General features: G+C 43.6%; 1 protein-coding gene across 1 annotated transcript in view; it reads right to left on the reverse strand.

The window, feature by feature from the left end:
- Positions 1-26304, reverse strand: part of LOC117364619 — a 40012-nt gene extending 13708 nt beyond the window's left edge. The window contains exons 1-5 of the mRNA XM_033954003.1: positions 26242-26304; positions 11023-11093; positions 8921-9034; positions 5789-5838; positions 1696-1800 (exon numbers count right to left, since the gene is read on the reverse strand). Of these exons, the coding sequence (XP_033809894.1) occupies positions 1696-1800; positions 5789-5838; positions 8921-9034; positions 11023-11077 (324 nt within the window). The 5' untranslated portion in view covers positions 11078-11093; positions 26242-26304. The remainder of the gene's footprint in view (positions 1-1695; positions 1801-5788; positions 5839-8920; positions 9035-11022; positions 11094-26241) is intronic.
- Between the last annotated feature and the right edge of the window lie 295 nt (positions 26305-26599).

The following is a 26599-nucleotide window of genomic DNA, read 5'->3' on the forward strand; positions in this document are numbered from 1 at the left end:
TCCGGGGTGTTTCTGATGCAACAGGATGGCTGATTTACAGTTCTGTAGATTTTGCCATTCCTGACTGAGAGTGGCATATTTTGGAAAGAAGAAACAGTATCTACCAGATTTCAACACCAGAATCTCTAGGAGAGCATGGCTTCACTGAATAAAATATTTCAGAATTAACCTCTTAGGGCAACCAAATCAGAATTTCATTTCATGGGCAAATAGTTTAGTAAATAATAGCATAGCTCGGTAATTAGGGTGAGCTGTACTAAGGGCTTAGAGGGATCATTTTTCTCCAGATGAACTGAACTCAGATTCGAAACACAGGCAATATTGAAAAGATTCTACAGAATTCATGGTACACAGAGATCAAGAGGAGAATAAGTCTGTTATTCAAATTATGTTTTAATTCATATCCCAGAAAGCAAAGAAAAGTGGAGTACAGCAGGATCAGACGGATTTCTTAGGATTTCCACTAATTAATACTTGTCCAGAGACAGGTATTGTATCTGAAGTTGCTGTTGGGGGGAAGGGGGGGGTTCTTACTTTCCAATCGAACTTTCTACTCTTCTAACTGATTTTGCAGAGAATTACCAAAAATCTGAACGGTCCACAACAAAGCCATGCTAAGGGAGGACTAGGAACCTAGAGAAAGGGGGCATCGGATAGAAACATTTGAATATTTGGCAGGCTTTAATAATGGATTGGGACAGGACTGATCAAGAAAGAAAGACATTCAAGGACTTGGGGGGGGGGGGTAACGCAATCAAGTTAGAAGGAGGAAAGCTTGGAGGAAATGCAAGGGAAGGCATCTGTAAAGATGTGGGTGGTGGATATTTGGAATCACCTCCCACTAGTTATCAAGAGAGAGAGAACTCCAGTCTGCCAGGGGTACTAACACAGGAAACACTGGGAAGAGCCAGAGGGGCATACTGGGTTTGGACAATTTCCTGGAGGAAAAGTCCATAGTCTGTTATTGAAAAAGGCATGGGGGAAGCCACTGCTGGATCGGTAGCATGGAATGTTGCTACTCTCTGGGATTCCAGAATCTTGCTATTTATTGAGATTCTGTATGGAATGTTGCTACTCTTTGGGGTTCTAGAATCTTGTTACTCTCTGGGATTCCGAAATCTTGTTATTCTTTGAGATTCTGGATGGAATGTTGCTAATCTTTGGCATTCTAGAATCTTGTTACTCTTTGAGATTCTGGAATGTTGCTACTCCTTGGGTTTTGGCCAGGTTCTAGTGACCTGGATTGGCCACCGTGAGAAATGGCTACTGGGCTTGATGGACCATTGGTCTGACCCAGTAAGGCTATTCTTATGTTCTTAAGTAAGGGGGGGTATACCAGCCAACAATTATCCCATGTTACCTTATATAAAGGATTTAAAGCTCACTTCCAGCTCCTTTTTATTTACACAAATGAAGCAATTATGTTATGAAAAAGTCTGAATCAACCAATTTGGTTCTTTTTCTTCTGAGCTCTTGGTCAACTAGGCCAAAATCTGGTAAGTATCAAGATGCGTTATGATCCCCAAAATATATGCTAGCAGTTAACAGCCTCTTTTGCTTAGTAAAGCTGATTTCCTAACAGCCTGTTTTGATGAAACACTCATTACAGAAGACTGGAAGAAGTCACCTACCAGTAAAACAACAGTAAAAAAAACCCAAAACCCCAAAACGTTCCTCTCTAAAGAGTTCTCTTACCTCACAGAAAGAATGGCTGCTGGAGCAGAGTGCAGTGGAGTTAACAAAGCTCTGATTCTGGTAACAGTGTTCCCCCATGCAGTGAAAATTCCTGCAGGTAATCCTCTAAGGAGACAAGACAGAAGACGGAAAACGGAGCCCATCACCATGTTCACCAGCGACCTTCAGGGAAATGCTGCCACGTTTACTAATGGCCTTCAAAGCATCTTGGGCTACCTTTACTCAATGTATCTATCATGTTATCACACGCCAATATACAGTGCATTGTTCATTTATGCAATGGGACCTATTTACTATTCATAAAAATATATTTAGGGTCATTATCTTCCCACCTCAAATAATAGAACACTTAAAAAATGGGGAAAAAACCTATAAGAACAAACAGATATGGATATCGTATATCTCAAAACATAAATATCAGAAGGTGATTAAAAATAACTTTAAAGTGTTTTAAGTTAAATACATCATCAATAAATGTAACGTTTTAGAATCCTAAAGCTTTAGGATTTGCTAAACAGAGCAAGGTGGTGGAAAAAGAGAAAGAAATTACACAATATTTTGGATAGGAAAGGATCGTTCATAACAAGATCATTTTCCAATCAATCATAACACATAGCTTGATAATGACATTAGCACACACTAACGAAAATATTAATTTTTTTCCTTGTTAAACATGGATAGTAGATGGAAAAGTATGCGGTGAGACAATCTTTGATTGATTATTAGATTATTGTTCCGATTCTGTGATTTCTTTATCTAATATAATAAAATGCTAGGCCGCGCATGCGCACTCTAAAGTCGTGTTCCCTGATCTGTCGCGGACATGAGAGTGCGCATGCACGCTTAGTACGTCACCACAGCCTCCCTGCTCTCCACCTCGTGCCGCTGCAGTAACAGCCCCACACTCGCGACTCGCCTTCGTTCAGGAGCCGCCAAAGAAGAGCGGCGGCCTTCTTTTCCTGCCTCTCCCCCCCCGGTGCGGCCCAGCGCTTGCGCAACCCCGGCTTCCCCACCATCCCACGAGCCCCGGCCTCGGCACTGAGTGCGCATGCGCGCTAAGGCAAAGGCGGTGCGGAGCGGAGCCATGAAACGATAGCCACCATCGGGGGATCATAACCAGTGGCATAGTAAGGGGGCGGACCGACCCGGGAACCATGTTAGGAAGGGTCCGCTGCTCCAGTGCAAAAATCTAAACTTTTTTTTACTGCCACATCGTGGCCCTGCCCCGCCCCAGGAGAGGGACCTGTCTCGCTCGCTACGGCATAAGCGAAACCGCCGAGGCTGAGCATTTTTAGTGGACTGGATGGGGGGAGAGGGGGGAGAGAGTGCGCAGCGGCTTTAAACTTTAAAATAAACTTTGGCCGGTAGTGCTGTTTTTCCGTGATGGAGGTCTGTGCGAGTTCTCCCAGAGCCTGGCCTGCACCAAGACGCGCTCCTACGGCACTACGGCTAACAGGCGAAAAGAAAACAAAAGAAAATAAAGAAAATGTTGGCCCCCGCCGAAGTAGCGGAAGGTGGAGGAGGGGCGTGAGGAGCCGGAGAGGTGTATGTAAGTGTGTGTGTGCGTGTGTATAGCCGAGGAGGAAGTGCAGCAGGAGCAAGGAGGTGGGGAGAGTGGATTTCCCCTACTTGGATGTCAGGCATCAAGAGGATTGGAGGGAGAGAGAGAAAGGGGGCTGCTTTATGAGGAGGGGTGTGCTAAAAAAAAAAAAAAAGGCCAAGGAGAGAAAGAAATACGGACACACACATCTATTCTAGCGCCCGTTAATGTAACGGGATTAAATACTAGTATTATATAAACCACTTTGAATGATTTCATCAAACTGGTGGTATTTAAGATTTTCTAAATAAATAAGTATGATTGAGAAACATTTTTTTAAAAACCCAGTTTATGTTTAAGCTATAAATATGAAAAGATGAATATGGATATGTGGGGGCATAGCAAAATATTTAAATTGGTGTGGGGCCCGTTGACATCCTTTGTTAATTCAACAAAATTGTCTTTATTTAATTTTCTGTTTATTTTTATGCATATCCAGGACGGGGTGGGTAGATGGGGGGGGATATCGTTTTGGTTTATTTCTTGATTGAATTGTTGGAAGGAAGGGGTGTTATTGATGGAATTAAGTACCGATTATTAATGTTTGTAAAACTCATGGCACTTTGTATTAGTTTTGAAAATGAATAAAGTTAAAAAACAAAACAAAACCCCACACTTTAGAAAAAAAGCAAAAAGCATTCATCCAAACTGGGGGAAAAGAGTATAAAATAAAGATGGGAACCTCACACCCCCCTCCCCCACAAACGCACAAAAAGAAACAGCACAGAATAAGCAATTGTATTGGAAGAGGACAGGCACACACATCCATTTCTCCAAGAGACTGTATATACATGGAATAAACAGTCCAAAAGAACAATTGCGTGGAACTCCGCAGAAAACGCGCTGCATAAACCAAAAGCAATTATTCTTTTGGACTGTTTATTCCAGGTATCTACTACCTTAGGACAGGGGTGTCAAAGTCCCTCCCCTAGGGCCGCAATCCAGTCGGGTTTTCGGGATTTCCCCAATGAATATGCATGAGATCTATTAGCATACAATGAAAGCAGTGCTACGCTCTCAGTGGACTAGGTCCGTAAGGTTTTTATGTGGATCATTTTACTTTTATGTAGATTGTTTACGTTGATTTTTGGAACTTTTAGATTTTCAATAAAGTCCATTTCAGGAACATCGTTACTCCACAGTGTCTTTTGGTTTCTCTTGGATTTTCTTTTCTGTGGATATCTCAGGGTCAATTTATTTGTTTTGGTCTCACATGATCACACCTCCATTTTGGGGGATCTGCGTACCCTTGTATCTGGACTCATTATTTAATTGTAGCCTGGACTATGAGTATTAGTGATTTTTATGTGCTTAATTTTTTATTTATGTATCAAACAACATAACAGGAAAAACTCAGAAATAATGATAAAGGAAAAAAAAGAAAGAAAATCATTTGAAATGAAATGACGTACCAGGGTTCTTCAAAAAGTTTCTGCACTTTGGGTCCACTATAAATGCGCCTGTTTAACTTTCAAAATCCTATATGGTATCCTCCCTCCCTTTATCCCTCTTTCTTGGAATTCCTCAAACCCTAATACCACCAGATCCTCCCACAAATTAAAACTATCCTTCCCCTCGCTAAAAGGCATTTCCCACACAGGAAAGCTAGGGACCTCCCTCCACTTCAAAATCACTGAGCTCTGGAACAACCTTACCTCCCCTCTTCGGAACTTGAGCTCTCTCCAAGTTTTCCGCAAACATCTGAAAACCTGGCTTTTCTCAAAAAATGTAAGTCTCCCTCCAACTTAGGAATCGAGGAAACTCTTATATCTTGGCATCCCAAGTCCTCTAAATTTTCTTCACACTTCTACCTCTAACCTTCTGTTGTAGTTCCTTCCTATTTCTCTTACTGTAAACCGCGTCGAGCTCTACAAACGTGGAGATGATGCGGTATACAAACCTAAGGATTAGATTAGATTAGATTAGAAGTGGTAAGAGGGCATGTCCTAGAATGTCATGTGACTAGTCAGTCGCGCAAGCCATCTCACCTTGTGGAAAAGTGACGTAATTTGCTTTTGAGATATTTAATAAATAGTGTTTTACAAAAATAAAAGCATGGAAACGTTTTGAAGATCCCTCTATAGCCTTAAGAAAGAAATATATACACAAAAATGCAATACTATATCCATATTATACCAACAGGCAAGTAATAGTGGTTTTCAAACAAAATGCTGGTTATAGATCTTTAAAGAATTTGTGTCTGTGACTGCTGGACGTTTGTTCTGTTGTTTTCTACGTGGCATTGGAGTTCGCACCATGCGCTGCCTATTTACCGTATTAAAGTCGTTTCAGAGCAGCCCCTCCAAGGGTTTCTCAGAGACTATTTCAAAACATACCGGGATCCCAAGAGGATGCAAGGAGCCGTCTGCAGCTCATCCAAATAATTATTGTTTATCTGCTGTGCTATTCAGTACCTAGAGACATATTTGGTGCTGCATGCATTGACACAAGCGTGTGTGCATGTGCACATGTATGTGCACATGTATTACTTACTGATTGGTTTCCCCAGTTGTCTGAAGAATTTGAATTCATCTCAGGGGAATCTGCAGGTAAATAAAAGAATATTACGATTTAACCCCTAGGCACCAACATTTCCTAACGATTGGGGGTGCCAAACAGAGCACGAACTGTAGCTTTGCTTAGATCTAATGAAGAAGCTCAATATTAGGGGTTCTCAGCACCCACTGGCACCCACAAAGGCCCCCTATGACCTAACAGAGGTGCGGTACCTAGAAAGATTCAGGGAAGAGTTTGTGCCTTGAAGTACAAATCCAGGCCCAGATTAATGTCAAAAGCTTAAGCTGCAAGAGCTTAAGGACTGTTGTTTGTGCCCCCTGTGTACCACTCAAAATGTTTGCCAGGCACTTGTGACTTGGATTGGCTTCCGTGAAGACGGGATACGGGGTTATATGGACCATTGGTCTGACCCAGTATGGCTACTCTTATGTTCATAAGTAAAGGACAGTCCAAACATTGTGACATCACTGATGAGGTTGGCTCTTAGGCATTGGTGGAATGAGGCACTATGACATCACAATCTCAGCTCTGGAATGTTGCTATTATTAGGGATTCTGGAATCTTGTTTTTTGAGATAACATAAGAACATAAGAAGTTGCCTCCGCTGAGGCAGACCAGAGGTCCATCTCGCCCAGCGGTCCGCTCCCGCGGCGGCCCATCAGACCCATTGCCTGTGCAGTGGTCCCAGACTATCCCTATGACCTACCTCTACTCCTATCTGTACCCCTCAACTCCTGGGTTTCTGCCAGGTACTGGTGACTCGGATTGGCCTCCTTGAGGACAAGATACTGGGCTAGATAGACCATTGGTCTGACCCAGTAAGGATATTCTTATGTTCTTATGTCATCCTATTTTTGTGTCGTAGCATGTCAGCTCCAATTAAACAACCAAATGGCTCAGTTGTTTCAAGACTGGATGATTGAGTCCTGAGGTTAGTCTGTTTCAGATATGGACTTATACCCACTAAATCTATATATGGGGCTGGATTTAGTAAATGACACTCAAAAATAAGCAGCGAAAAAATTTAGCGATCAATGCCATTCGTCATGGCACTGAAAGATAGAAGCCCATCACAGAACAGTATTGAGTTCTGTTTTCGGTGCCCAAGTTTAGGGCACCAGGCAGTGGCGTAATGAGGGAGGATGGTGCCTACCCCGTCGTGCGCTCCCCCACTCTCCCTCCAATGCTTGAGCATCCCCCTGCCCTTGTGTACCTCTTAAAATGCTTGCCGGCGCGAGCAGCATTTTCCACCCGCTGCTCGTGCTGATGTCGGTTCCCTTTTGACATCACATCCTGGTCCTGTGACCCGGAAGTGACATTATAAGAGGGCTGACACCGGCACAAGCGGCAAGTAGAAAATGGTGCTCGAGCCGGCAAATGTTCAAAGAAGTATGCGGGGAGGGGGCAGGGAGGAAGAGAGGCGCTAGTGTCCCCTGCAAAGACAGCACCTGGGGCGGTCCAGCCCCTCCCTTATTACACCACTGGTATCAGGACAGTCTGGTATCGGGGAGGAGCCTGGTGAGGACACCGCTAGTGTGAACAGCAAGGAGGACAACACCTGGCCAGAAGAGCTGTTTGAAGAGTTGTCTATGGAAGTGGAAAGCGACCCCTGAAACAGGCCCTTTTGCCGAAACACGTACATGTCAGGTCTTGGATACAATAAAAATATTGAGCACCACTGGTCACCTTCTCTGTTTTCTTTGGGCCAGTTCTTTACGACATTTTAGAAGATCTGACTGCTTAGTTCAGGAGGATGGACTTCATGGCTCCATCAACTTTACAAAGGCTGTAAACATGGAGAAATGCTGCTGCTTTGTGTGTATTCCTTCTATCCTGGCTACTGGATGGAAGAGAAGGTCTTTCATCTGCTCTTTCCCCTCAAGCCTCTGGAGGGCCAGATAGATTGATCAAACTATCAAATGACACTGTATGATATGGTCACTGGCATTAATACTACATGGCATGCACCAGTGGTTGCCAACCCTGTCCTGGAGGACCACTAGGACAGTCGGGTTTTCAGGCTAGTCCTAATGAATATGCATGAGAGAGATTTGCATAGAATGAATATGCATGAGAGAGATTGGCATATAATGCATATTCATTAGGACTAGCCTGGACACCCAATTGGTCTGGTGGGAACCACTGGCCATACACTATAAAAAAAAACTGGTCTACGGTTGTGGAATGCTTTTAGGAAATTCCTGAAAACCTATTTGTCTATTTGTTAGAGCATATTTGTAGATTTGATATAATTTATCTTTTTTGATCTAGGTTTGCAGATCTGTGAAAGTTTGTTGTGTATTATTGCTACGACGACTTCAACGATGTAATTGCTGTAATCTGAATAGAAATTTTTTAAAATAAATGACTACCCCGCAAATATCCAGCTGTGGAATCTATTTCTGTTAAATTTTCCAGCATTAAAAGGGGTAAGATATAAATGGTTACTCGACTTATCTCTTCTTTAGCAAGCAGCTAAGTTTTGGAAGACTCTTCCGAGACATATTATAGAGAGAAGAAATGACCGGTGTTTAGGAAGAAAGTAAAGTCATTTTTGCTGAATAAGTTCGTACCGAGGACTGTTTTAATTTGATTTTAAGTCCAGTTCCCATATGTCGCATCTTTTGCGTCAGGCTGAATGTTGTATCTCCTAATAATGTTCCATCCCTGTATGGACTCTGTATTGAACTTTTACGGGTATTTGCGTAATACAAGCGACGAGACTGTATTTTATGTTATTGTATTATATGAGTCCGGCCCCACTGCATATTTCTGATTTTCAAGATGTGGTATGTCCGTGGCACCGGTGGTGTAGTAAGGATGAGGGGTGCTCCTCCCCTGCCGCGAGCATGCCTCCTCCCCTTTCCCCCTATTCCCCTTTGACATCACTTCCTTGGTGCGGGGTCCCGGAAGTGACATCAGAGAGAGTGCCGTAAAGGGATTCGCACGGCAAGGAGAGGGGTGAGGAGTGAGCAAGCGGGGGGCTGCCATGCCCTTAGGAAGACCGTGCCCAGGGTGGCCCGCCTCTCCTTACTAAGCCACTGCGTGGCACAATCACTCTCTCTTTCCCGCTGAAGGCCGAGCTTAGAGTCTCAGGGTCTTCCTTACCTGTTACTGGTGTGCCAGCCGTGGGGCCCGTGCCTCCGTTACTGGCGGCTGGTGTATATCCCCCTCCAGTATCTCCAGCTCCCATTACAAACGGAGTGCATAGCAGAAGGAAACCTGGAAGAGAAATATCAGAGCGTGGTTTATTTTATTAATTTGCACACAGATGTGCCTTATTACAGGTTCCACCTATCCCCATTGGCTGAAGAGAAGCAGCTGGTTCTTGACAACTTAAACTTATCTTGACCATGTAAGATTTAAGCCAACTATCTTTGCTCATTGTTCACCAGCTCCTCTCCTTGTTGCGCACATGCGCCCCACGCCTTCCTCTGTACCTTTTTAATAATAACTTTATTTTTATATACTGCAATACCACAAGCAATTCAGAGAGGTTTACAAAGGAAGAGACTATACAGAAAGTGATAATACAAAAAACTTTTGAAATTACATAAGCATGGTAAGATTAATTGAGTTTATCTGGAAATATTTTAAAGATACATCAAGGCAGAGAAATTTATCAAAGATATAGGTTTTAATTGACTTCCTGAAAGTTTGATAGGAAAGTGCGTTTGAGATAAAGTCGGTTAAACATTTATTCCATGTGCCTGCTTGGAATGATAATGTTCCATCGAGGAATCTCTTGTAGATACAGCCCTTCAAGGATGGAAAGTGAACAAGTAGGCGACAAGTTGTGTCTGGAAATTCGAAATGATGAGATAGATAGATTGGGGATGAGCCTGTTATGATTTTGAAGCAAAGGCGTGCTTCCGCTGGCAGCCAGTGTAGTTTTTTTGTAATACGAGCTTACATTATCCGATTTCTTGAGGCCATAAATGAGACAGACTGCAGCATGAGGTTGCTGCCCACGTCGGCATCGGCACTCTCTATGACATCACTTCCGGGACCCGATCCTAGGAAGTGATGTCAAAGGGTAAGCCAACGCCAACGTGGGCAAACCTGCTCATGCCGGAGAAGTCAAAAAGATAAAGGGAAGGGGGCCTCCGCGGGGGAGGGTCACCGCTCACCCTTACCACACCACTGGTTGTTAGCAAGAATGTTGAAATCACCAAGGTTGAGGGAGGGAGATGGATGTTCAAAAAAGAGGGAAAGCCAGGAGTCGAAGTCAGTGAGGAATGAAGAGAGGGACTTATCAGGGAGTCAGTAAATGATAGTTACGTGGAGGGGCAGAGGTGCAAAAAGACAGATAGAGTGGACTTTGAGGGAAGAGAAGCGGTGAGGCTGAGATGGAATAAGGGATTGAAATCTGCAAGAGGGTGAGAGCAGTGGTCCAATGCCACCTCCACAACCAGCCGGGCGAGGCGTATGAGAGAACCGCTAGCCTCCAGGACACGGGGCGGAAATCAGTAAAACACGTTTTGTTGTACAGAGCCCAGACTGCGCGAGGGAACTGTAATGCCTTGCAACTGGTACAGCACAGGACAGTGTGAACAAGGGGAAGATCGAAAGGGGAATTGTGGGGGTGGGGGAGGAGCAGTGGGGTCTCTCTAGAACAGGTAAGACACAGCACAACACAGACCACTGAAAAGGGGCAGCAGGTTGCTTCTGCAGTGCTCAGATTGGTTTGTCAAGACATTTACGTTATTCCACATTTGCAAAGGTTGTGCATTCAATTTCTCGGATCCCCGAGGAAGGTGTATTTTGCCGAAACACGGCCCGTGTTGGGTCCGCCATGATAAATGTGGACATTGTATTTTAAAGGATTAACTGAATAAGAGAAGCGTCGAGAACATTGAATTTCCAGTTTCGTTTGAAGCAGGAAGAAGCCCATTAAAAATGGGAAGACACATGAAGATAATAGAAGACGCACATTCCCCCCCCATAAAAAGAATAGCTTATAAAATGTATGATAACACTTTATATAAAAGTAATAGGGGGAGGGGAGGAAACCTATCATAAAATCAAGCCAGGAGATTTTAATCTAGTACTTCTTGCTTTAAGTTGATTTGGAGAGGGGGGGGGTGCTTGTATTTGTGGCCCACTTACAGATCTTTCTTGCCCATGATTTTAGTGACACAGCTTGCAAGCTGTTAGCTGGTCACAATTTCTATGCCAGTTAATGCCGCGCACGCCTGCGTTGTCTGTACCTTGAAGGAGTCGCACCTGCCGGCTGGTCAGAACCATCCCCAGTCTGTCTGTCATCCGGCCACTTGATATCCTGCAAGGAAAAGAAACACATATTTTCATGGCTCTATGTCAGATTCTCTTCTTCATGGGCTCCAGGACAGTAGGGTGCTGGCCCTGCCCTTTTGACGTTGCACGTAGATCTCCTTTTATATAACAACCTCTCACGTATTCCACACATGAATCAGTGTGAAGGAAAGATTTCCATGATCCGGGGAACGCTTTTCTTTAACCCTTTATTTGGCTTTGTTGCTCAGAAGCAACGTGTCTTCTATGGCTCTTATGGGAGATCTGCAATTGCATCTCCAAACACCCGTTACCTTGGCACTGTTGCTCTCGTTCAACATGAAGTTACGTAAAGCAGTCGTTTTCACCATCTGCCAATTAAAGGGTTAAAACAGCGGCTAGATCTTGAGTACCCTACCTTCTTTTGAAATAACCTTTCTAGGCGCTTTCTTCTTTCTACTATGCAAAACATGAAGTTTTTTCCACAAGTATTCTTTGCAAGAGGCTTCCCCCGGATCATTAATCCCTCGTCCTTGGAGTGACCTCTGCAGAAAAGGAGAGTGGGGCTCCCTCTTTTAATTGCGTGGTTCCTCTTTTGGACCAACTTATAAATATAATACGCCTCTTCCTTCTCCCGAGGATTAAATATACCATCCCCCAAGGCGAGAGAATGCGCCTGAATCTCTGTCCCTTACATACTCATAATCTTTTCAGATGACGCGCTTCAAGTTCTACCTATGAAGAGGATTTGGGGAGTGTTTCAGTTAACAGAATGGGCAAATCAGAAGTTCATTTGGTGATACTTGGATATAAGGTTTGCAAACTAGTAGGTACTTTAGAATCCGGGACTCAAACACAGAAAGTGCAGGCTGACAGATGTCATTTGATTCTATTTATGTAATTTTAAAGCACGTTAAGATGAAAACAAAACAAAAACATGCATTAATAGGCAGCCCGAGAGCCCGTCTTGACGGGCAAACAACGCGGAGCTGGGAGGCCCGCGTGCTAGCCCGTCGTAGGCGCGGGGACGGCCGGGGAAGTTAGGAGGCAGGAGATTGGCTGGCGGGTCTTTACCGCCATCAGGAAGACCTGCCATTGGAGGGCCATGGCCGAGGAGGGCATCAGGAGGGGGCGGGGGACATGTCAGGGGGTTCTGTATGACTTTTCAAAGCCCGGCACTTTGGGTTTTCAAAAGCTTTCCAGGTAGCAGAGACATCAGGATGGCATCTGTGCATGCGCGAATGTGACCTGGTGACGTCCTAAGTATGCGTGCGACATCATCACCTCACACCAGCACTTGTGCAGATGCCCTTCCGACATGCAACCAGGCTGGAGACGGAGTTGGGGGTGGAATGGGGCATGACTCGGGTGGAGCGGGGTGTGACTCGGGTGGACCTGGGGGCGAAGCCATGGGTCCAGATTTTCATTCCCGAAAATCTGGTAACCCTAGGCTTGATATACAGAGCTTACACCCATTCAAGGAACAAAGCCGTGTACATAAATAAATCATGAAAATGAAAGGAATTCCAATGAATAAAAGGAAAGAATCAGCATACATTCATTCAGTTAAGGCCAAAGGTACAAATAGGGTTATCAGATTTCCACCTTTAAAAAGAAGACACGTGGTCCCGCCCCCGGCCCCGCCTCTTTTGCTCCCAGCCCTGCCCCCACATGAACTTTGTGTCTCCTTCCCCAAACTCGGGGCTGTATCTGTAGGGTCTCTGTGCATGCGTGGATGTCATCGTGTCAAGGTTGGGAGAGGGGGCAGGGATGGGGTGAAATGAGGCGTGACTTGTGTGGAACAGGGTAAGGCTGGAGAGGAATGGGCGGGGCCCTGGGTCCAGATTATACGATTGTAAAATCTGGTAACCCTACCTTTATTTTCTGTGAAGACCCCAGTCCTGATTGCCCAGCTGGATCCTGGCCTGGATTTACGTGTGCGTAGTTTGAACTGAAGACGCCTGAAAATGATCGTCAGTTCAGTTTAGCCTGAGTCTGTGATATGAACAGATTGTGCTACTTTGCTGTTCAATAATAAAGCTCTTCTTTTGACTTACACAACACCCCCCCTGCCACAAGGACCTAGGAACAAAGGGCTAGTATCTGAAATTCTTTCTATGGCTCAAAACACTTATAACATACATGTGGGATCTCTCAGAGAGAGAAAGAGATAATGGTTACTGTGGATGGACAGACTAGATGGGCCATTTGGCTTTTATCTGCCATCATGTTTCTATAACCATAAAGCTCTATGACATCACAATGCAGGTGTAAAGAGCCTTAGCCTATAGGAAGAGGAGATGCAAATGTTAAGAGTCTTAGCCAATAGGGAGAGGAGGAGCTAGTGGATGCTGCAGATGGCCATTTACCCTTTATCTGCCATCATGTTTCTATAACCATAAAGCTCTATGACATCACAATGTAAAGAGCCTTAGCCTATAGGAAGAGGAGATGCAAATGTTGAGCCTTAGCCAATAGGGAGAAGAGGAGATAGTGGATGCTGCAGATGGGCAGACTGGATGGGCCATTTGGCTTTTATCTGCCATCATGTTTCTATGTTGTGTATAGGATTATTCATTAGAATGTTCTATGCCACACAGCTAATTATCTCTGTGCATTTAATCGTGCCAAGAACAGACCAGGAGGGAAATTCAGCTCTGGAAGAATTAAATTAAGTTTTTATTTGCTCTCTGTAAGGATGATAAGGAGTTCTGGGCTGTGTAAATAGTACTTTTCTATGATTAGTTTGAGTTACAGAGCTCCCGTTAGCAACTTGTATATATGCAAATTGTTGTATTTTGTGTACAACTAAGAAATAATTCACTGGGCTGCATATATGGGAGCCTAGAAGATCTGGCATTATCCAGACTGCATATGAGCTGCAATGATTTTCCTATTCAGCTAATATTCAGCTTTATTTCTAAGAAGTGGCATTAGGGTTGGATCAGGGGGATGGACCTGGGTGGGCATTGCCCCCCCCCCTCCACTTTGGTGTCAGGCTTATCCGGTCTATGGTCGCCGCATGGGCTGAGAGAACCGAGGGCAGGGTCAACATCCGTGTTGCTTAATACCCATTTTAACAAATCATCTGTCTGCACCACTGAGTTATGGGAAAGCCTGAACATGACATTAAAATGTAGGGTGGTAATATATGTATCCAAAACTCCAGTTGCAAATCCCATTTCCAAAGCATATATGAAGGGCCTCTGAAAAGTTCTCACTCCAACCAAACAAGGTTGGGGCAATCTCCATCAAAGATTATACACTTAGTCCAGTAATTTTCCACTTTTTTTCATTTTGTTGGAAAAATACAGAACGAAAAAAAGTGGAAAATTGCTGGACTAACCCCCCTCCTTTACTAACATGGGTTTTAGCGCCGGCAGTGGCGGTGACTGCTCCTATGAGCGTCGGAGCAGTTACCGCTGCTGCCGGCGCTAAAACACACGTTCTGCGTTAGTAAAGGAAAGGGTAAGTGTATAGCTCTCAATGGAGACGGCTCCAGCTTTGTTGGTTGGTCTGAGAACTCGTCAGCAAGTTGAGGGGGTAGAAAAGATGGCCAGCTGCAGAAGATGCTAGATATAATTAGATGCAGTGCTGGCTGACAGAGATAGAACAGAGTTTATTATTTATTTTTAATACTTATAGCCTAAGTGATTTGCATTCAGGTACTCAAGCATTTTTCCCTATCTGTCCCGGTGGGTTCAAACTCTATCTAATGTACCTGGGGCAAAGGGGGATTAAGTGACTTGCTCAGAGTCACAAGGAGCAGTGTGGGATTTGAACCCACAGCCTCAGGGTGTTGAGGCTGTAGCTCTAACCACACAAGGCTGCAAGGGGGCCAACCGAGGAAAGGTTTGGACTAATTCCTGGAGGAAAAGTCCATAGTCTGTGCTTGGCCTGGATCGATAGCATGGAATGTTGTTACTCTTTGAGATTCTAGAATTTTGTTTACTCAGAGATAATGGAATGTTGCTTCTCCTTGGGTTTTGGTACTAGGGACCTCGATTGGCCACCATGAGAATGGGCTACTGGGCTTGATGGACCATTGGTCTGACCCAGTAAGGCTGTTCTTATGTTCTTAACATCAGGCAATATTTTTTTTCAGGGAAGGCATAATAAATGCCCTGAGTCCCTCCTGAAATGACAGACGGAGGCTAAAACAGAAATGGACTCCAAGAATGCCTGGAATAAGCACTGAGGGTCCTTTGCTATCAGTCACTCTGAACAGCTGGCAGGTGGGATACTCTACACCAGGGGTCTCCAAAGTCCCTCCTTGACAGCTGAATCCAGTCGGGTTTTCAGGATTTCCCCAATGAATATGCATGAGATCTATGTGCATGCACTGCTTTCAATGCATATTCATTGGGGAAATCCTGAAACCCCGACTGGATTCGGCCCTCAAAGAAGGGACTTTGGAGACCCCCTGCTCTACACCCTCAGCAGTGTGGATAAGCATAACTGACTAGACTGAATGGTAAAGTTGGCCTTTCCCTTCCATCATCTATTAAGTTATGCAGGTGGCTAAATTCCAAACGAAGATCAGACGTCCACACATTCATTTTCTCAGTGGTCAATTACAGATGCGAAAGCTGGACACTGCGGAAAGAAGACAGAAAGAAGATTGACTCATCTAAGTTTTGGTGCTGGAGAAGGATTTTATGTGGGCCGTAGACCTCCAGAAGAACTAACAAATCAGTTCTGGAAGAGATCAAACCAGCTACGTCACTCGAAGCCAAATGATGAAGTTACGACCGTCAGAAGAGAAAGATCACTGGAGAAGGACATCATGTTTGGGAAGATCGAAGGAACCAGGCAATCAGATGGCTGGACATGTTGAAAACAACCACAGGGATGACGCTGGAGGACCTTAATGGACTAGAACAAAACCGATCTCTTTTTAGATCTGTAATTCATCAAGCGGCTAAGGCGTAAGTCAACGGCACCTAATTACAGTATGTGGCTATGATTTGGCCACTAGAAGCAGCAGGAAAATCCCACTGAAGCATTCAAATGAACAAAACAAATGAGTAGCACTGTGAGAATCCTGAAAGACAAAAGAATATTTTTTGATTTGTGTTTTGTATTATGCGTTATTTTTTGTATATTGTGTATTTTAATTATGTTTTCGATTGTAAGCCACCTTCAAGGTTTTCTCTAGGGCAGGATAGAAAACGTTAAATAAACTTGGAAGGTCGAGACGTTCCAGTCGGGGTCTTTATTGTCAGTAACATAAAACCATTCAGCGACTCAACGCTGCAGGCGTTTCGGTACTCAGGGTACCTTCCTCAGGAGTTTTGAAATTTGTTGTTTAAGATTCAAACGGTCGTGTTTTAAAGGTACATTTTGAAAAAAAAAAAAACCTCAATAAACCAGCGCAATGAAATTCTCTGGTTCACTTTTACACTGAGTTCGATTTCCTGCCCCAGTGAGCCACTATGCACTAACACACTATAAATAATGATCAACTTTATTCTTGTATACCGCCAAACCATTTAGTTCTAGGCGGTTCACGTTCAAGAGAGACTGAACAGTTCAGTGAATACAGAGTATAATTGACGTTTAATTTACAAATTTTTCAAAAGTTATGTTTTCATAGATTTTCGAAAGGCGTAATAAGACTGAGTCTGGGAAATGATTGTACTTAACCGATTGTTCAGTTTGCCTGCCCAAAATGCAAACGTTTTGTCAAGAAATCTTTTATAACGGCAATGTTTTAGTGTAGGATAAGCAAAGAAATTGATTCTTCAAGCAGACTTTTTTTATCCCGTATAGTTCAAACCGTGAAGACAGGTAAGCTGGAGCACCCTAGCTTCGAAAGGCAGCCAGTGTAGCTAATGGACTAATATGATCATATTTGTTCAGCCCATAAATCAGATGAACTGCCTATTTTGAATTATTGAAAAGCTATAGGAGCATGCCACCTTCACTACCTCTTTCTCACTTCTCCAATTCCCATAAAATGGGACACAATTTACATTTGTACAATGAGTATTGTATAATTTTTTTTTTTTATTAGGATTTGATATACCGCTTATCAAGGTTATCTAAGCGGTTTTTACAATCAGGTACTCAAGCATTTTCCCTATCTGTCCCGGTGGGCTCACAATCTATCTAACGTACCTGGGGCTATGGAGGACTGAGTGACTTGCCCAGGGTCACAAGGAGCAGCGCAGGGTTTGAACCCACAACCCCAGGGTGCTGAGGCAGTAGATCCAACCACTGCGCCACACACTCCTCCTAATGTTATGTTATTCTTACTGGTCCAAAACTCCCAGACTCCATGTTAATTGGGACTTGGTAGCTGCAACTGGAAACTTCCACACAGAAATCTTTGACAACCTGTTGCCCTCCGCTGGGGGGGGGGAGGGGGGAGGGAGGCTAATGCATGCCAAGTTTCATAGGAGAAAAATCAGAACATGTACAGCGGGGCTATAAGAATTTGAATATCAAATTCCTTTTTGATAAAAGGTTAGACGGATACTGTCAGTGCATTGTTCTCAAGCAGCTTTTGATTACCGGCACCCTCACCTCTCCCATAAGCAAATTCGTAGCCTGTTTTATGCAGCCCCTGCTTGACTGGGGAAGTGGTAATTCTATTAAAAAGAGAAGAAACAAGGAAAAGCAGAAACGCCATGCCTTACAGAAGCCAGTGTCTGCGTTCTCTTAGACTTCTGCGGCTGGCGTCATGATTGTTGCTGTTTTCGGGGTCTCACCATGCATCTGGGTAGGCGGGTAGAGCCTACCCAGACGCAGCGAGACCCAGAAAAGAGCAAGAGCCAGTATCTGTGTGTTCCACTCATGACAATTTCAGCCATAGATGGTGTTTCATTTTACTCTATAATCTCTTGCTATGAAAGGATGCACAGAAAGAGTCCAAAAATCAGTAAACACATCCTCAGGTTGTTTAGCAAGCTGTGCAAATAGGTCTGGCTTTCAAGGTATTACTCACAATGATCACTGAGCAGCTGTATCTCTGAGAACAAAGGCAGTTTGCATAGTTCGGCCACGTGAAAAGTAGTTGTTGACGTACGAAAAAGAAAAATGAAGGTAAATCAAGCCCATCTGGCCTATGCAGTCTACCCATCCATGCCTTCTGCTCTGTTAGTCACTCCTTTGGAGATCAAAAGGATAGATATTGAGGTCCCTGAGCCAGCCAGACAGCCCTTAGGGCAGCAGTAGGAGGATACCACAGGTGCAACACCCTGAGGCTATGGGATCAAATCCCACGCTGCTCCTTATGACCCTGGGCAACTCACTTAACCCCCGTTGCCCCAGGTACATAGATTGTGAGTCCACCGGGACAGACAGGGGAAAATGCTTGAGTACCTGAATAAATTCATGTAAATCGTTTGGAGCTCCCCTGGGAGAACAGTATAGAAAACTGAAGAAATAGTGAGAAAAGTTTCAACCTCTGATAACCAGAGCTGGTATTGTGACGTCATAATACCTCATTCCACCAATAAGAGCCAACCTCATCAGTGATGTCACAATGGCTTGATTGTCCTATACTAGACTCACTTTTACTACATTTTGATTTCTTGAGTGGTACAGTGTAGAGAATGACACGCAGACAATTTTTTCCCCACCCCTGCAGGAACTTAATTTCTCTATCCTGTCTCCGTGAGTTTTGTCCCTGTCCTTGTCCCTGCCCCATTCCTGTAAGCTCTGCCTTAACTGCTCAGCCTTCGAACGCTTATGATTTTAAAGTGTTTGATGCTTGTGCAGATGAGGACGGAGCTTAGGCATTGGTGGAATGAGGCATTATGACATCACAATCTGAGCTCTAGAATGTTGCTACTTAGGATTTTAAAGTGTTTGAGGCTTGTGCAGATGAGGACGGAGCTTAGGCATTGGAATGAGGCATTATGACATCACAATCTGAGCTCTAGAATGTTGCCACTTATGATGTTAAAGTGTTTGAGGCTTGGGTGGATGAGGGAGGGGCTTAGGCATTGGTGGAATGAGGCATATGACATCACAATCTGAGCTCTAGAATGTTGCCACTTATGATTTTTAAAGGGTTTGAGGCTTGTGCAGATGAGCACGGAGCTTGCAGGGATGGGGCAGGGACAGGGAAAGAACTTGACGGGGTGGGAAAATGAGTTCACACGGGGTTTGGGGAAAAATTTGTCCCCATGTTATTCTCTAGTCTATACACTTAGACCCAGATTCTCTATACAGCACTGATATCAGCGGCCACCGATCCTGTTTCAGTCACGTGATGGTGCCGAATAGAGAATTGCGCCCCTGGGAAAGACAGGCATCAGAAATGTAGAGCAGGGTTTTCCAGACCTACATTTCAAGCACATATCTTTGCCATTAATCGGTCCTCCTTTGGCGCTTTAGGCCACATAACGCCATTTCTGGCATTAGACATACCTACAGAGGTGTTTGGCAGCCTAAAGCGCCTATGGAGGCGTGGTTCCAGCACCGATTTTTTTGGCACTGGTAAGTACCATGAAATTCAGTTAAAAACATCATTTAAAAGGCTTTTTTTTTTTTTTTTTTTACTGAGATTGAGTGCCTACTGGCACTAAAAATCAGCGATGATTAGAGAATCTGGGTTTTAGTCCAGTAATTTTCCACTTTTTTTGTTCTGGCGGAAAAATACAAAATGAAAAAAAAAGTGGAAAACTGCTGGAGTTTATAGCCCTTGATAGAGACCACCCCAACTTTGTTGGTTGGGCTGAGAACCTTTCAGCGGCCCCTCGTATTGTTCGGAAAGATAATGAACAGAACAGGTACTAGGACAAATCCTTGAGGCACTACTTAGAAACATAGAAACATGATGGCAGATAAAGGCCAAATGGCCCATCCAGTCTGCCCATCCTTAGTAACCATTATCTCTTTCTCTGTCCGAGAGATCCCACGTGCCTATCCCAGGCCCTCTTGATTTCAGACACAGTCTCTGTCTCTTCCAGGAGAGTGTCCATGCATCTACTACCCTTTCTGTTAAAAAGTATTTCCTTAGATTACTCCTGAGCCTGTCACCTCTTAACTTCATCCTATGCTCTCTCACTCCAGAGCTTCCTTTCAAATGAAAGAGACTCATCTCAAGCACATTTATATTACGTAGGTATTTAAACGTCTCTATCATATCTCCCCTCTCCCGCCTTTCCTCCAAAGCATATAGATTGAGATCTTTAAGTCTGTCCCCATACGCCTTATCACGAAGACCAAATACCATTTTAATAGCATTCCTCTGGACCGACTCCATCCTTTTTGTATCTTTTTGAAGGTGCAGCCTCCAGAATTGTACACAATATTCTAAATGAGGTCTCACGAAAGTCTTATACAGGGGCATCAATACCTCCTTTTTTCTACTGGCCAAACCTCCCCCCTATGCAACCTAGCATTCTTCTAGCTTTTGCTGTCACCTTTTCAACCTGTTTGGCCACCTTAAGATCACATGCAATCACTCTTCCGTAGTACACATAAGTTCTTCAGCCCCTAAACTGTACCGTTCCCTCAGGTTTTTGCATTGTGTCCTAAATTTTGGGAAAGAGGGAAGCCATTTCGATCTTCCTTCTGGGTTGCATTTTATGTTGATTTTTAAGCCTTATCTCTTTAAAAGTAAATAGCTACCTGCCATTTATGAATTCTTGAGATCTGTTTACACTGTTTTGGGATATCTCTTCCCGCTCCCTCATGAAACCATCACCTTGTTTTTCCTTGTGTTTCTGATCTCCAGTGATGTTGCCAAGGCGGCAGCTCATTAGCAAAGCATTGAGGTTCATCCCAGGAGCAGTAATGGTGCCCAGGGGAGGTGGTGTGCAGGACCAGCTGGTTGATATGGCAACTTTGTCTGGTTTGCTCACTCATAGGTGAATCCAACAAAGTTCTAAAACATGTGTCATGGCAAGAAGAGTGGATTGTTTGTACTAACTTCAGTATGTCTGACCATGCCTCCAATGAGAAATTCTACCCAGAACTATTGGGTAGAACTATTTTCTGGGATGGACACACATGAATATTTACAGATGTCCCAGAAAACGACCCTGTCGGAATCATTCTGTTCTTCCTGTGCTAATATTCCAAAAAGAACCCTGTCCTGGACGACCACCAGGCCAATCGGGTTTTCAAGCTAGCCCTAATAAATATGCATGAGAGAGATTTGCATATAATGGAAGTGACAGGCATGCAAATCTGCTCCATGCATATTCATTAGGGAGATCCTGAAAACACGACTGGCCTGGTGATCCACCAGGACAGGGTTGGGAACCACTGCTTTAAACATTTCCTCGCCTTCCCACGGACCATTTTTACTTCCCCGGCACGAGGTTGTTACCCGCGTCGGCATTAGCGCTCTCTCTGACATCATTTCCTGGACCCGCGCCTAGGAAGTGACTTCATAGGGTGAGAGGACACTGACATCGGTATACTGCTTATGCTGGAGAAGTTAAAAAGGAAAGGGGGCGCCACTGACTGGCACTACATGTAGTCTATAAACCATGCCTAATGATGTGGTTTATAGAATAGTGCCAAGAGAGACTTTTTTTCTGTGCCAATTTTTTTAAGCGTTGTCTTATGAGGTGGTGATCTGTGGTACATTGTTGTCGCCTAAACCTCCATTGGATAGATATAAAAGTCAACTATTTGCCATAATGACTGGAATAGCCATGCAAATGGTTACCAAGAACTGGAGAAACTGGGACAGACTTAATTTTTCCTGTTGGTGGTATTCTTTATGCTTATGTTACAAATATGAGAAAATGAATTCAGAAATTTTGTGTAATAATAAGTTATTTAAATTAACGTGGGGTACATTGACAAATTTTGTTAACACGGATTAGCTGGATTATCCCCTTATTTCCTATTTGATTTACACATCCAGGGAGGGGGGGGTAATTATATTTTCTGGTATTCATTGACCAAATGAAAGTGCTGTTTATGATTTTTACTGCATGCATCCACTTTCTTTTTGTTCTTGAATTAGAGTGGGGGGGGGGAATGTTTTGTAGTATTTCTTTGATCGATTGTAAGTGCTGTCTTGAAGTCAATTGTATGTATATTTTAATGTACAGTTTTTGAATGGAAAATTAATAAAGAGTTAAAAAAAATCCCCCCCACCTTTGTTTCTAAGTTCATGCTCTGTCCAAACTCCTCCAAACACTCTTACCCTCAAACAGCATCAAAGTAAGCATCTCCTCATCATCACCACATGAGAAAATTGTAGAAAATGCCTTTCACACCCAGGATTTACCAATAAAAACATCTTTTTGCACAATTATCCTCAAAATCTCAGAATAGCAACCAGAATAAAATAATGATGCATCTCCAGCAGGTCCTGAAAAGCATACAGGGTAAGTTTCTCTTCCTCTAAGTTGAAAAGTCCCAGGCTGGCAATTGGTGGCAGCATAATCAAGCCACTCGGGATGTTTACGGTAATTTTTTTTCCCCTTTTGCTGTCTAAGGAGAAAACAGAGTTCCTCTTGGAGATAATAACAGCTTAGAATTCATTACCTAATTGCAATCGTCCCCAGCCAACTCATGGAAACTAGAAGCAGCAAACAGCCCTGGGACATATGCTGTGCTGTCAGAAAGAAGCCTCACTTGATTTCATATAAGCTCTCATATTCTGATACATATACTAAGGCCCGTCAGCGTTTTTAGCAGCCAATTTTTCTGTAGGTTGCAAAACTCTGTTCATCCAAGGTGAGGTTTGGTGAAAGAGAGGAAGAGAGCCATTATACTGAATGCACTGCCGTTGAAACTGCCGTGCTAATCGTGCAAGCCCTGATAAGGGGAAAGCGCTTTTAATTGTTCCCCTTTGGGTGTTAGCCCTCAGGTTTAGGCAAAATGTGAGCACGTCGGGCAAGTTTGGGTTCATTTATTTTTCAATGAGTCACTCTGATAGTCGCATCATTCGGCGTGTGTGGGTCTCTTTCCTTATTAGAGAATGACACGGTGACAAAATTCATCACCGTTCCCGTCCACGCGGATAACCGCGGGAAATAATCCCATGTCATTTTCTAGTGTCTGTTTCAGCCTCAGTCCTTCTACACCAGCATTCTTCAAAGCAAAGCTTGCGGGTCAGTGGTTGTGGCCATTTATACTCTGATTCTTATGTGAGCCAAGGATAATGAAGCCATTGTGACATCACTGACGTGATTGGCTCTTAGGCACTGGTGGAATGAGGCATTATGACATCACAATATCTGCTCTGGATACCAGAGACTGTCATTCTGTAGTGTCTGTTTCAACCTCAGTCCTTCTACACCAGCATTCTTCAAAGCAAAGCTCGCGGGTCAGTGGTTGTGGCCATTCATACTCTGATTCTTCCCTCTCTCCTTAAAGAATGACATGAAGATGGTTTCCCGCGGTTATCCACGGGGACGGGAACAGTGATGAAATTTGTCACCGTGTCATTCTCTATTCCTTATCTGCACGGCTCTTGTGCACGCCTCTCATCGTTGGCTACGTACACCCCTGACCTGCCCACCCTTCTCCCAGGTCGATGTCCCCTTGCAGTTGCGTGCGATGGATTTTGTGTGCACAGTCATTCTAATAAAAACACACGGAGAGTGCAATTACTTACATATCCTTCTGTAAAATCCTGCCATTATAAGAAGTTCCTTGATCGAACCTTTTCTTTCCAGGCCGCCAAATTGAATACATGGCTTGGTAAAATGATGTTAGAAGCCTCTTCTTATTTAGATTTTAGGAAATTGTTAAAGACTTATTTATTTAATAAGCTGATATCTTAATGGTTTTCTTTTAACTTAATTATGTTTTTTATCACTTGCATTTCTATCTATATGGCATGCTTTTTACTTTGATGTATTATTGAAATGTATGTATAGCCCCTCGTTGTATTTCACCAGGATATTTTGATGGAATCGTATGTATTGTTTCCTGTGTTGTGAGATGCTTAGAACCTCCGTGGAATGGCGGCATACAAATAAATTATTATTATTATCTAATATAATAAAACCCTAAGCCACGCATGCGCACTCCCACCTGCGTGCTCCCGTTTTCTGTGCGCTGTAGGGCACTGCAGATAGGTGTGCGCATGTGTGTGAATCTCTCTCTCTTTCTCTCTTCCCCCGAGGCGGAAGTCGGCCACGGCAGCTGTCGGTGGCTGCAGGCCGCGGCGGGCGAGCATGGAGCCACCAGCAACGGGTGGCGGTCAGCCCGAGAAACCCCTGAACTACAGGCCGGGCCGAAGTTTAAAGTACTGAGTGTAGGAGGGGCAGGAGAAGCTAGACTGAGGGAAAAAATGATGATGCACAAGAAAATAGAGGCTGCACAGGGAAGTAGGGAAGGAGATAGGAAGAAAGACACAGGGACAGGGGCAGGGAGAGAGACAGAAAGACAGACAGACAGACAAAGGGGGCCAGAGAGGGAGAGAGACAGAAAGAAAAAGACAGGGGTAGGTAGAGAAACAGAAAGAAAGACAGACAGACATATATTCTAGCACCAGCGGGAGGAAGGGAGACAGAAAGAAAAGAAGAAAGACACAGGGACAGGGAGAGACACAGAAAGACAGACAAAGGGGGCCAGGGAGAGAGACAGACAGAAACAAAGACAGCGGGATAGAAAGAGAGACAGAAATAAAGACAGACAGAAATATATTCTAGCACCCGTTAATGTAACGGGCTAAAATACTTTATAGAATATCAGGGCAGTTACGCAGCAAACTGCTAATTACTACTATTAACACTAATTATAGCCAATAAGTGATTGTGAATGCTAATTAGCAGATAATTATTATATTATGTGCATAATTGAAAATATTCTATAACTTGCACATACAACTTTTGTGTGCTAATTGTCAAATTGAATGCACAAGTTTACAGAATTAGAGGGATAGTGTCTACAGTAAAAAAAAATCTCCAGGGTTCCCACTGACATAATAGACTACAATCTATTTTTTATCAATATATTTGCTTTATGGTTTTTTTAAAATTCTCATTTCATTTGTTCCATTTGCTAATTTTCTAGCACCAAAGTACAAACAATTCAGAACAAAATAACCTAATTACAACCAGCACACAGTAGGGAAGTTCCAAGTTTCTGCTGTTGCTCATGTTGGGGGTTTTGATCTCTAGGTAGTTGAAAGCTGCTTTAGGTTGATATGACACTGTTGTTCCAGAATGGGTTCAGGGATGACTGCCCCGTAGACCAGCTTGAGGGAGGGTGCCAAACTTTTCTTTTGAGTCGGTCGGTGAGCCGCAGATTTTATGACTATTGAGTGAAAAGCTGTGGTGGCCGCGTTTGTCCACTCGCCAAGGTAATATGTAGAAATTAAAACAAAGGAAAAGAATAGCAGCTTATTTTTTTTCCTTGATGGTTTTATTTCTACATAGTATTATTCTTTTAGGAAATGGGTCGAGGTTGTTTTGGCTGTGTAACTGTGCATGCAGACTGAGTGCACTGAATATTACTGAATTATAGATACATTTCTAATGAATTCATCCAAACACGGAACCCTTAAAACAAAGATTTTTCAGAAGTGGAACATAAGCCAATACATGTAACAACATCACAGTATCTTTTTCATTTCGTGTACCATTGTGGGGAGCGTTTTTGCTTTATTTGTGCTTGGTATTTTCCTCCACCCCTCACATTTCATGACATTGTGTTCCAACATGGTACCAGTACAGAAAGAGTGTGCAAAGGAAGATACACTAGCATTACAATGTTTGTTATTTTTTTTTATGCATGCACATGCAAAAAGATATCTATAGAAAACTGCAAGGGTGACATTTACTCTCCATTCACACTCTCTTTCTGTAGTCACATATTCTTCGAATGCAGATGGAGGCATGTTCCAGGAGCTAGAACATGGCCTCTCAGCACACAGAGCTCTGCCCTTCCAACTGATGGTGAACCAGAGTGGCTGAGAGACAGGGGTATCCCTTCTCTTTCAATACTAAACACAACACAAGCTCGCAGCCCTGGAAAGCTCTCCCATGCCTCTCTGCTCCACTAGCTTTCCCTACAGATTCATACTAAATCTTCAAGACAGACTACAGCGTACAGACCAAGTCAAAGGGTTGCAATTCTGGATACATCCTGCCGCCCCCTCTCCTTCTACCTTGTAACTCTAAAATACTTCTTTCAGCAGAGAAAGACATGATTAAACTTTTCAAGATGATGTAAAATGAGCAATGAAAACCATCCATCCCCCTCACTCGAATAATGAGAGAGTAAAAACAGTAGCAGTGACTTACTTGAAATTTTTGTGCCTGATGTGCCCCAAAGTTGATCTTACACCATTAGCTGCACATGTAAGACTGAAGTAGTGGCTGGCTGTGGTACCCAAGGGCTTGAGCAGCTGCCCCACCCCCACTCTGGCAGAGGCTCAAACCATGATTGCTCAGTGGAGTTTTCGCCCGATGCTCAGGCAAATTCTGTGCAGTGCCAAATGTATAGGGAATAAATCTATGCCAGCTAGGAAAAAAAAAAATATATTGTGTTGCTGGCAAACAGAAGTAATGGAGTCCCTTTATAGGTCACCGGCGAAACCCCACCCAACGCACTGTGCCCTGCTTTGGAAGCCACACCTTTGTCAGGATAATAAAAAAAGAT

Source organism: Geotrypetes seraphini, chromosome 8 (genome assembly GCF_902459505.1).
Source record: "Geotrypetes seraphini chromosome 8, aGeoSer1.1, whole genome shotgun sequence".
Taxonomy (NCBI): domain Eukaryota; kingdom Metazoa; phylum Chordata; class Amphibia; order Gymnophiona; family Dermophiidae; genus Geotrypetes; species Geotrypetes seraphini.